At 29.2% G+C, this 13,116-nt stretch overlaps 1 protein-coding gene across 5 annotated transcripts in view; it reads right to left on the minus strand.

The window, feature by feature from the left end:
• LOC140058906 (uncharacterized) overlaps positions 1 to 13,116 on the minus strand; it is a 33,699-nt gene that overhangs the window by 16,116 nt on the left and 4,467 nt on the right. The window contains exons 1-4 of one of the 5 annotated variants that reach the window (XM_072104694.1): positions 11,279 to 11,321; positions 11,126 to 11,161; positions 10,987 to 11,022; positions 9,594 to 9,629 (exon numbers count right to left, since the gene is read on the minus strand). In XM_072104694.1, the coding sequence (XP_071960795.1) occupies positions 9,594 to 9,629; positions 10,987 to 11,022; positions 11,126 to 11,147 (94 nt within the window). In that variant the 5' untranslated portion in view covers positions 11,148 to 11,161; positions 11,279 to 11,321. Of the gene's footprint in view, positions 1 to 5,109; positions 5,416 to 9,593; positions 9,630 to 10,986; positions 11,023 to 11,125; positions 11,162 to 11,278; positions 11,322 to 13,116 lie in introns of those variants that run through there. The other 4 variants (XM_072104693.1, XM_072104696.1, XM_072104695.1 and 1 more) reach the window with 4 other exon arrangements.

Consider the following 13,116-nt stretch of genomic DNA (forward strand, 5'->3'; position numbering starts at 1 on the left):
CTTTTGTATTAATTTGTAATGTAAGTTGTAACCGAGTAAAGTAAGGAAATAAATACAATGTAAAAAAAAACAATTACAGAAATATATACAAAACGATACAAAGCAAATTAAATTGCCATTTTTGACACCCGTTTTCTGGAGTAATATATCTGGATATAATGTGGTGTAACCTTAAAACTGTATTAGTTGTTTGTCATGCAACCTTCAAACAATATTGAAACAATTTGTTTCAATGATATCATTTAATTTATCTCACACAATAAATAAATGTTGAGCTTCTCCAACTTTACAGGTTGGAGAAATTTGAAACTTTTAAAGAAATTACAGATGTGTGTACACTTCACTATCAGTTATAGTAATTGAAAAATGAAAATAAACAAGGATCTAAACTGTATAATATAGAAATTCTGATATAATATTGTTTTAATGTTTAAATGAGGAATAATCACGCAGTATGTAAGGTTTTGTTTCTGTAAAAGAAAGTAAAGTTGGGAATGTCTTGACTTTTCAGTTGTTTTGCCTAACATTTATTTATTTTTTATTTCAACAATAGGGACACTCAAAATATGATAAAAACATGCAACAACTAAAAATTAAAAAAGAACCAAACATAAAGTTTTTTTTTCATTTTTACTTTCCTTTTTTGGAGTACAGTACTGCAAACTTTAGTCTAATCCTAATAGAACTTTACTTTTAACACCTTACTTTAATATTTTACTTAAACCATGGAGGTTAAACTTAGGTTAAGATTTGGGATAATAATATGTTTACACATTGAGCCTATGTAAACTGCAGGTGTTCCTATAAGTGTCTTGAAATTAAGACTATAGACCATTGTAATCATTGTAATGTTTGTGCTATTATATATTTTAAAATGGCTATTAAATATCTTTAATTAATAATAATGAATTTACTGACTATTTAGTTACCGTAAATGTAAATCTGCCAAATTTTAAATATCCATAAAACTTTTATTAACAATCACGTTATGATCCTTTAAATGCTGTCCTATTAAGCATCTACTATATTCAACAATACGTTGGTAGAGGTGTCGGCATGTATATCCAACATAACTTGCATCACGCAAGTCACATTTAAATTTATACACAACACATTGTTGACTTATAATAGTTGGTTTCTTTTCGACTTTCCTAAAACTTTTAATTGTTAAATAAAAACAAATTACTAGAATGTTGGTAATAAAAATAGCCAATGTTGTATGTAACGAAAAACTGCACAAATTTAGAAGAAGTGTAAAAATGGAAGTGTTTACATGGGTGTGGTGAATGAGAGGTACATACCACCATGGCATAGTGGAGGGAAACAACAACACCTTTTGTCAAAGTTTCTACAAAATCTGGGTTTTTCGTTTTTACCCTTTGTCCTTCAGAATGGTCAGCTAATTAAAGCTATTATGTAAGATCTAGAAATGTGACCTGTTGCCATGCAATTCAAGGACAAGAAGGCTACATTTTAAACCAAATTTAAAAGCAAGACTGGAACAAAGAATTGTTAAGCTGTCAACACTAGGATTAAACCAGAGTGAGAAAAACAAGAAATAAAGAGAAATTGATTATCATCACATAATGCTCTAATTCACACAGATTTTTTCCCATACAGTCATTATGTAATTAGATGAGTTTAAAGCTCTGTCTACACTATCAAACTAGTTTGACAAACACAGTTTATAGGGCTAAGCTCTGTCTACACTATCAAACTAGTTTGACAAACACAGTTTATAGGGCTAAAGCTCTGTCTACACTATCAAACTAGTTTGACAAACACAGTTTATAGGGCTAAGCTCTGTCTACACTATCAAACTAGTTTGACAAACACAGTTTATAGGGCTAAAGCTCTGTCTACACTATCAAACTAGTTTGACAAACACAGCTTATAGGGCTAAAGCTCTGTCTACACTATCAACCTAGTTTGTCAAACACAGCTTATATGGCTAAAGCTCTGCCTACACTATCAAACTAGTTTGACAAACACAGTTTATAGGGCTAAAGCTCTGTCTACACTATCAAACTAGTTTGACAAACACAGTTTATAGGGCTAAAGCTCTGCCTACACTATCAAACTAGTTTGACAAAAACAGTTTATAGGACTAAGCTTTGTCTACACTATCAAACTAGTTTTACAAAAAAAAGCGTGATGTGCCCAAATATGGTAGTTAATTCTCAAATATGATAGTGATATTACATCATCATGTCCACATGCAGGCACATCACATTTTAGTTTTAGTCCTAAAGTTTGATAGTGTAGACAGAGCTCAATACTACTCCATGATCTCAATCTTATGTAGTGACTACAGATTCCACAGGTATTGTATACTGTATTGTCAAACCTTTTTTGAATGAAAAAATAGTGTCTAGCTTAGACCACCTTGGTTTCAAAAGATTGAACCAATATATTATTATAATTATATTACTGAGTGGTAACTTGTGTGCGATTTTCATTTTTGTTCATTTAGGCGTGTCAGCTATTTTTAAGTTTTAGAAATCCCATATAATACAGGAAGGAAGTCCAACAGAAAGTAGAATACTGATGAATCACATAGCAACAACTGACCATATGAAGTGACAACTGACCATTGACATCTGACCAGTGTACAGTAGTAGCCAATGAAGTGGGCGACCAAGGTGATAATTAATAAAAGATTTAAATAGATCAGTGATGATATATTATTAACAGACAATTAATATCAATTTGCAGTTGGAGAATTTTTTAAGAACACAATTTACTGAGCAATGTTGCACTTCTTAAAAAGCGCAGAAAATCCAAATTTAGATCAAAAATAGAGATTGCTGGATGTGTGATAAAATAATGTACACAATTGGTGGACTAACAATGTGAAAGCTGAATAAAATGTTGTATGCAAATAAGTACATCATTACAACATTCATTAACAAAATAAAGAAAATTTTATCATAGCTGTACTTAAAAGAAATCCAAAAAGACAATTCTTTGACGTTACATACTCGACCTTCTTACCTTTCAAATATAACGTAATTAATGATAATTAAGTAGGCGATGATGATTGCAAGATATGAATGCTGCACCAGCGAAAAAAAACGAGTGCGTCACATGACCTATGACCTGATGTTGAACTGTGATGCATACGGCATGACAGATCTGTCCCAAGGTAGCCAACTAATATGAATGTGTCAGTTTTAAACATTTGAATGATTAATAACTAAAAAAATTATAATCATTAGAATATTTTAAATTAACTCCCGATTTAATTTAAAAAATATATTTTACTGCAGTTACTGCAGTACTACATTAAGTGATAGTTTATTTTTTAGCAAGCATTAAAAAAAAAATCATACACACTGTTTTACAGTGACTGCCTTGAATCAAACTAAAATCATTCGTTTAATATCGCAGTAAAAAAAGATAAACTAACTAATCATTGAGGCAAAATGATTTTACCTCCATGATCTAATAGAGTATTGGGTTGGAGGGCGATTTGAAGACTTTATACAATTACACAATCACAATAGGCCCATTGAATGCATGGGACAGTGCAATAACAATCGCAATAGGTCTATTGCACATTTAACATTACAATATAAGTTGTTCGAAAAATAGTTGAGTTCAATGTTGGATGTAAAATTATCTGGTTCTTATGAATAAAATCAATAAGCGTGCACTTAAGAGCAGCACGCCTCCAGACAGATAGAAAAAAAAAATTAATGACATAATACTATCGATGAATCACACTGTAGAGCAGCATAGCAGTAGGTCATGTGTCACATGGCGAGTGGACGACAAACTTATATCACGGAGAAACTTGCTTAAACTAATTTTTCCATACTTATTATTAATTATATATTGTCACCTAAAAATTCTTCCTGTTTATTTTATTCATGATATTCGATGGAAGTGCCCTACTCAGTTATCTTTTAAATTTTAATTTAGATCAATTAAAATATTAATATTTTAATTACGGCATACATTAATTAGGTCATAGTTTTTATTAATATTAATAAACAAAAAATTATTGAGGTTTACAGATTGCTATCATTGTTCTTAAAATCTCATTCTTAATCTTGTAATATTAATTAATTAGTTAATTCAATTTTAGTCAGAGCATTTTTCATACTCTAAAATTGGGTTAGATTAAACATAATATTGAGGTGGTCAGAAGGTCAAACAATTCCTGTCTGGAATTTTTCTTGTATTTTGTTAATATGACCATTTTGGACAGTCCAGCATTAGTACTGTTAGCAGGTAGTTTTGGTTAACTAGGTTACTTAATATAGTCCTGTATGATGGGACATACGCTGCCTGCATGATCATAACATGGTTGATACCAGCAACAAAAAGTTTATTTTAAAGTCAATTTATCAAAAAAAAAAGCTATGAAAATAGCTTTGAAGTTAAGGTCAACAAATCATAAATTATATATAACTTACATGTGACAGGTGGATGGAATTTATAATTTACATAATTATTTGCATAATAATTCAATGTCTTTAAAACAGATGTTGTTACTAAATATCTCACAGATTTTCTATTTCTATAAAAGAAACTTTTCAAAACAAGTTAGAAGATATTATCTATAATTGCGAATGATTGATTTATTCATTTCCTACTTCATGTCGTTTCATTATGGTTTTTTTTAAAATTCTTAAATAACTTGAAAAGACAAGAACACAGTTCTGTGAGCTACAACAATAGAGTTATAATTTGGGTTGTATTGTCCAGGGAGTTGTAATTTACAACTCCCTGTATTGTCCATTTTTTTGCTGGTACAGTAGCTTTTTAGGCTTTGTTTACATTGGTTACATCTACCACCTATTCAGGCCTATTGCCAAGATTTGCTAATGTAGTGAATTGCATCACAGTCTCAATAGCTAGTTATTTGTACAACTACACAATGCTGTAGATAAGACTTGAAATAACATTGTTATAATGCTCTACCAACAGTTTTTACCAAATGACACAATCATGACCTTCAATAGGATTTAAACCCAGGACTGTATAACCACTCGTTCAACTTATTCTAGATTCTTAGATTTCTCTTATATAAAAAGACAGTAAAAAGTTTGCAAATATTAATTTATCAGTCCAGTTTGTACGACAAAATCTTAAAACACTTACTGTCATTTTGTGAGAATCTCTCCCGCAAAATCTCAATCCGAGTTCGCATATTTTCAAAACAAGAAAAAAAATTATCTTCCAAACGAATAAAATCCAAAGAAAAATAGTTGTGGAAAGGTTTATAATATCCAAATCTAGAATATTAAGATTCTACGTCAGATAAATTTCCATTTTGTAGAAAGTTTCAGCAGCGCGTTTGTTGATGGTATTCACTGCTAGGAAGTGGCATGACTGCTGACTACTTTCAAGTTGAGATATAACAACACATTTCCTGACGCAGCTTGCTAGGTCTTCACGACGACGACGAGGACAGTCATCCAATTGTAGCAAATCTTCATAACGTACAAACAAAACTTACATTTAATAGCTCACTAAAAACTTCGACAAAAACGCCAATATTGGAAACTTGCTTTAATTTCAAAACTGAAAATGACATTACAAGATTCCGTTTGTTGTAAGAATGTTGTTATTAGTCATAAAGGATATAAGAAGTAATTATATGAATAATTTACTAATTAACGAAGCAAAGTGATTTAATTACTAAGTACAAAGTAATTTAAGTCCATTGACATAATGAAGATAAATTAGCAAAAATTCACTGATTTAGAGAAACACTCACACAATTATTTTTTGTTACCACCCGGATGAATTTATAGTCACCACTTTTCTTGCATAAGTTGTGGGTAAGTTCTGACCTCATTATGACCATGCTACTTTTGTAAATTGTGAGTTTATTTATAGAGATATTATAGTGAATAATATCTCTATGGTATATTTCAATGTCATCAGTGTTTTGCATAAGTTGGTACACATTTGATCACAACCTTGATTGAAGTCAAAATGTATTTTTATACAACTTTACCATACATTTACAAAATTAGTACCGATAAAATATGTACCATTATTTGATAGGGATGTTCAATGAATTTTTATGTATTTGAGTTGTATTGCTCTTTTTGGAGAAATAGGCCAATGTTAGTTTATCCGGGTAAAACTAGGCACGATATAGACTGATAAATTAAAAACAATGCAGTATGACTTTTTAAATTTATCAAACTGAAAGGGTAAATTTATATTGATATGATTCAATGTTTCAATCATTAATTGAAAATATTTAGGCAGGAAAAAAAAAACCACCATAATTAATGCAGAGATATAATAAATAATAATAAGAAGAATAATGTACATGAGAATAAAAAAAAAAAAAATAATAATAATAATCATTTCTGTTTTTTATTTTGTATTGTATTGCTATGGAGGAAAATAAATGTCTTTTGAATTGAATTAAATTGAATAACAAAGGTGGAATAACAGGGGTGCCAAAACAAACAACTTTAAAGTTTTATTCAAGTTTTTTTATTAATATCTTTTACAATATCTCATCGGCGACATATTGCAAACCTAATTTCATTATTATTCAAAGAGAATTACAATTTCCTCTAGACTATATGAAAAGCGTATGAGTCAATGAATTCGTATTAATCATGCTAGTTTAATACTGACATCATCTACAAAGGTCACCAATCATCTTGTTGTTGGGATACATAATCATTATGCAAAAAATAGGCCTACTTACAATTTTTTTTTACAAGAAAAAAAAGATTTTATTGGCGAATTTCTATCTGAACAAAAATTGTACTTAAAAAACAACTTTGATCAAAATATAATAAATTTATATCAGCTAACAATAGTCTTTTATATTATGGTTGTTAAATTTTAGAAAAACCTTGTAAATTATTCCAATTTAATCCAGTTTGTTACAAATATATTTCTAAATAATTTCTACAACATTTACAAACAACAAAGGTAGGTCTCACAGGCACCCACTATAAAGAATAGAAGAAGTGGTTTTACGTTTGATATTCGTACCAACAAGAATCATAGTACAATTACGTAAAACTTTAAATACGTAATCACTAGAATTTAATCTGCGTGTCAGATGAAACTAACTTATGATTTAAGGAATTGTAATGATTTCCTGGCAATCTTACTAAACTCCTAATTTCCAAGATATGATGAATGAATTCGGTTAAAAAAAAAAAATATTAGATCCAATAAACGTGAAATCACTTGAGAATATTCCGTAAGGTAACTTTTTACTCGTTTACTAACATAATGAAACAAAATTAAAATCTAGAAAAGTAAAAAAATAATCGGTATAATATAGCGTAGAATAATCATACCAAGCAATGGAAAATACAAAATGTATTTTTGATGTTGTAGTTTCCATAGAGATAATAATATCTCTAAGGTTTTTCATTGTGGAAGTAAGGTACTTTGTTAAAAACTCTAAAAATACCAAAATCGCAAAATAAATGAAATAAAATAAAACATTTTTAAAAACAGATGTTCTATGTCTTACTATTATTTAGAGCATAGAGCCAAGACGATATATGTTTAAAGTTAAAAAAATACATAAAGCATGTCTAATTGCTTATTTCTTATGTCTTATCTTTATACCAGCAACTAGCACAAGTTACTGTACTGAATAATGGGTACCCAAAACACTTCCACCCTATAAACTACTTTATACACTTCACTGGTTTCTTTACTTTGGTTATAATTGCGTTTGTTCCTCCATGACTGACGTTTCTCTACAACGGAAGCTCAAGAATTTTCAGGAAATAGTTGTAATTAATTACCTAAGATTTAATTTCTATTTTAAGAACTTTAAGGTGGTAAGATGTCCTACAAAGTTAATTTTTGTCCAAAAACTCATTACATATTTTTTTCAAAATCAGTTTCATTTTTTTTCACCCAGTTTGGTCTCAATATTTTCTTAATGTTATTTAATTGAATTAACTTTAAGGTATGTCCGGTCGCCTATGGGACGGAAGCTATCAGTTTAATATTTTGTAAACTATAGAGGGTGCTCTCATACATATTTTAACGAATAACACCAGAAGAATTTGAAAGCACCAATAAGAAGAAAACAAGAATAAATTAAATAATTTTTGTTTTTGTAAGTTTTGTATTTTATATAAAAGGTAGTAATAGAAAAATATAAATTGTACGGGAGAAAAAAATCAAAATATCTAAATTAAACTCACTTAATTTTTATAAAAAAAACCATCTACTAAAAAGTTTGAGTACTAAAATATTATAGAGGGGGCTACATCAAAATTACAATATGAAATGGAAAGCAAGATTTATTTAGTTGTCAAGGTCTTAAGGATTTCTAGGAACGAAAAGTCAGTTGCATGGTTGCCAGAATATTGTTTGATTTTATGCAAATGCTCATCAAAAGAAAATATGTCTTAAGCAACGGAACTGATTTGTACTTTACATATCCTGTGGGACTCAATTAACACTAAACAAATGACAATACCACAAAAGCATTCCTTCACAATTCATCATGACTTTTGTACTGTGAATGAATTAATGAATGGACTGAGCCTTTATCATTTATTTATCAGTGGAAAATTATTTCCATTTATTGTCATTTGCATATAAAATATACATAGAAATTATGATTGCGTTGAGATATACAAAAACAGATAAATGAAAAAACTAACAAAAACAATTCAAAGTGACATATCACTCTTGCACGGTATACTGACAAAAAATGGATAAAAACTGTTGTACGAGAAATGAACTAAACTTTCTTTTTTAACTACATAAACATTATTATTATTATTTCCTTTGACTCTTTATACAGTAACCTAATTTTTTTTCTGGATATTCTTTAACGCAAATTATAGAAAATATAAAACAATAAACAATACAGACATCTGTCAATTGTATTTGGAAGTTGATAACAATCTTTAGTGTCAATTTATCTAGTGCACAATTACTTTATTCTTTGAAATCAAGATTTGGATCTTCACGATTAAATAAAGTCTAAGACTAATCATGACAATCACCCCGTTTAAAAAATCCATGAGTTGCAAATGAAGTATTGTGGGATACATTGCGGGAAATAAACTTTGCACGGCACTATTATGATCTGTGGTTTTGTGTAGTCTGGAATTTACAAGACTACAGTAGCCCAGTACAGTTATAATGTGCGATGTACAATATTTTAAACGTACAGTATAGGCCATATTATGCCTTATACAGTGCTTTTAATACAGTATAGGCCATATTAGGCCAAATACAGTGCTTTACAGTACAGGCCATATTATGCCCTATACAGTGCTTTTAATACAGTATAGGCCATATTAGGCCATATTCAGTGCTTTTAATACAGTATAGGCCATATTAGGCCATATAGAAGGCTTTTAAATATACAGTATAGACCATATACAATGCATTTTTTTTAAATGCCAATGACTGACGAACTCTAAGATTTGACCCTGAATGAAGAGCTTCCTGGACACGGACATTATGAATCAATTTGTTTGTAGACATCAGCTTTTTAATAATTTTAAAAACTACACCCAGTCAAAGTACTTTTCAATCACATGGAACCAAAAACTCATATTTGTTCATAAAAAATTGAGAAAATATTAATTTTATTTTTAATAATTTGAGTTTGAACTTACCTAATAACGTATTGGTATTTGTATCATTTTTCAAAGCTAATGAATAAAAAATATATATATTTGATTAGTTAATGATGGAAACATTCAAAGATATTATATACAAAGAAAAAAGAAGGGTTTAGTACACTATTATTTTATTACATAATTGTTGACACATTTATTCATTACAAATACGAACATATACAGGTTTACTCTAACGCTAGGTTTATCCAGAATTAATATTTTACTTCAGTAAATATGTGTATTGTAGGTATAAGTCCATGTTCTTTTTATGCTTTGTGTTATTTGTATGGCATTTAATGAAATAAATGTTTGTTGAATTTGTTGAATTTCTTGAATATTTCTTGAATTGTTGTGTCTGAAGTTGTGTCTAAATTTGGAGTTTAACATATATTGGATGTTATTGTCATAAAAAGCAATAAAATACAATATAAAAGTGTAAGAGTTTTTATGGTTGTATGGTATACAGAAATGTTTGCTATTTTATGCACCATACACTTAGGGTCTCAAAATAAACACAATTTAAACCTCAAATTACCCAACAGTAAACCTAATTTCTCACTCTAAGATTTATGTAAAACATTGCAAGCCATACAATGCCACTTTTGATACCATTTGTTCCCATAAGTATGCACTTAAGTTGGATACAATGTCTATTGTTTTATTAAGTACTAATTTAGCCTAAATTCAATTAGAAGTAGTGTTATGTAGTTGTGGCGATAGACTGGTGAATTTCAGTCAACAATGCTCCTCTGTGAAACCCATTAAAAGTATTACAAGGAAATACTTGTCAACATCTGTGACTTAATACTAATGTAATTCTAAAAAATAATAACTAAACAGTATGTCATATGATGTCAGCGTTTTAACTAGTCAATGTTTAAACATGGAGGATCTATTCAATTAGATAGGTCCATGATTTAAATACAACACATATTGGTCCGATCCTTTACTCAAGCAAACTGGGTTTGGATCATGGGCATTTAAATATTTAGTTGTTCAAACATATTATCTTCGTACAGTAGAAGAATTGTTAATAATTTAGTCTAAGAACTTTCCAATCACGTGAAACAAAAAACACTTCAAATGTAAGTGTTTTATCTTATTAATAATATTTAAATACAGCACTAATTGGTCTGATCCTTGACTCCAGAATACTGGGTTCAAATCTTGAAAGGGGTACTTTACCATTTAGGGGTTCAAACCTATTACTGAATTTAACCAACTGGTCTATTGGTGGTAGACAGAACATAAGATGCTTGATAAAAAAACCTGGCATTGGACTGGAACCAATCCAATTGGATTTGAAACAAGAACTAGGTATTGCCAAGCAAGTACCATGATACTCCACCTGAATGTACTAAATGTGAAACTGAAATTAATAAGAACTTACCTGTGATGGCCTCGGTTTTCATATTATTTTCCAAAGCTAATAAATGAATCATAAAAAATACAACACATCAGTTAGTTTTTAAAAATTTGAAAATGAAAGTTTTAAATTAATAAGTTAAAATGGGTTGACATTAACTTACCTGTCAAGCTCTTGCTTTTCATATTATTCTCCAAAGCTACACAAAAGAAATATTTAAAAAATGATTAGTTTTTATGAATTGAGAAAGGTTAAAAAAAAGATGGAAAAAGTTTATAATTAAAAACAATACATAAAACAAATTATGTCTAATTACATGTTAAAGAGTGGACTTATATAGCGTACAGTACCTGCATAGAAATGATTAAAATAAATGATACATCATTAAAATAATGCAACAGTGATTGTATTGTTTCATTGTTCAGTAACTGAACCATAGTCTGATCACCTCAAAAATCAATAATACCCTATGCTAGACTGCCGCACCATTAGCTATAGTGTAAATAGTGAGAAAAATTCTTCAACTTTCAATCAATTGGTATTCAAATCAACAATGACCAATGTCAAATATCAGCGTGGATTCAAATATTTTCATTACAAAATTATTCATTCACTTAACAAAAAAAAACAGACAATATGACGATGAGTCAGAGAAGAGAAAGTCTCAAATGGTACTATTGTGCTTATCCTTCCAGATGCGTAACGTGCGACGACTCATGTTACTAAAAATAGCATCCAGTTTGAGGAAACACCAATCATATTGAAGGTAATGATTAAGGTAACCCAGGTACCAATTACCTGAAGCTGGCAAATCAAGGTGCCAATAAATGGTGTCAGATATTTGTCATACGGCCCCAGGTGATGAATTTAAATGTTACTTTTTGTTCTCTACTCTCTACTCTCTACTTTATATTTATCTACTAATAGCTACAGGAAACGTTGACTGTAAAATTATTATCGTTAAAAAAAGATTTTGGAAAGTTTTGTTACTCAACAAAACTAATCTAAAACGTTTTATTTACTCTACCCAGGGAGATGTAAAATAAATATCTTTATTAACCTTTTATTTAAGCTAATTTTATATCTCTACTCTACCGAAGGAAATAACATAGAAAATATGATTGAAAAAATGGGGAAACTATTTTAGACGTACAAACTATTGTAAACAACTTTTATACTTTTTACTTTTTAAAGCCACTATAAAAATTATGTTTTAAGGTTTTTTTTAAAGTTTTCAATATACCAGTTACGATTTAAGTATTAATTTGAGAGTAAGAGCATGTTGATAAAGCTATTAGTGGTAAAATTTCACGTATTTGTCTTCTTTTTAATAATTGTGTTCTTAAAGATAATTCTATTGTTCTCTTTTTTGACCGTTATAATTGTTTTTGTAATAAAATTAGTAAAATTGTATAATTTTGTATTGTTAGATTTTAAGATTTATATATATTTTTATATGGTATAGTTTATTCCATTCTGTAAGGGGCGGGTTTCCCGCTGTGGAATGAGTTTGAATAAAATAAAATAAATAAAATTAGTAGAAATGACTTCAGTAGGGAGTCAGAAGACAGCAGGAACTTAATCACTAACAATAGTTAAAACATCTGGTCTGTGTATATGAATATAAATGATTGTTAGTACAGTAAAAGTTATTATTAAATAATATATTTCATTCTTTCTTCTGAGAAAACTTTGTTTAAAATGTAAACATTATTATACTGATGCATAAAAACTTTCAGTAACAATGGGTTTCTAAACATTTGCCCGTATATGGCATTATTTATTTAAAACTTCAAATCCTGAAACATCTAATCTGTGTGAACATGCTATATTATATTTTTCCTTGTTTAACCTGTAAACATTATTATACTGTAGCCCAGAATCTTTCAGTAACAATGGTTTTCTAAACATTTGCCCTTTTATGGCATAGTTCCTTATTTATCTCAAACTTCAAATTCTAAAAAATCTTATCTAGCGTGAACAGACTATATTGGCACTTCATTTGAAATAGAAGCCTATTCACACTGCCTTTAAATCTTTCTAGAGAGATAACAAAAAATTTCAGTAAAAATGGGTTTCTAACATTTTCCCTTATATGGCATTGTTTTTTTATTTATTTCAAATCCTAAAAAATCTCATCTATAGTGTGAACAG

Source organism: Antedon mediterranea, chromosome 9, assembly GCF_964355755.1.
Source record: "Antedon mediterranea chromosome 9, ecAntMedi1.1, whole genome shotgun sequence".
In the NCBI taxonomy this organism is placed as follows: Eukaryota; Metazoa; Echinodermata; class Crinoidea; order Comatulida; family Antedonidae; genus Antedon; species Antedon mediterranea.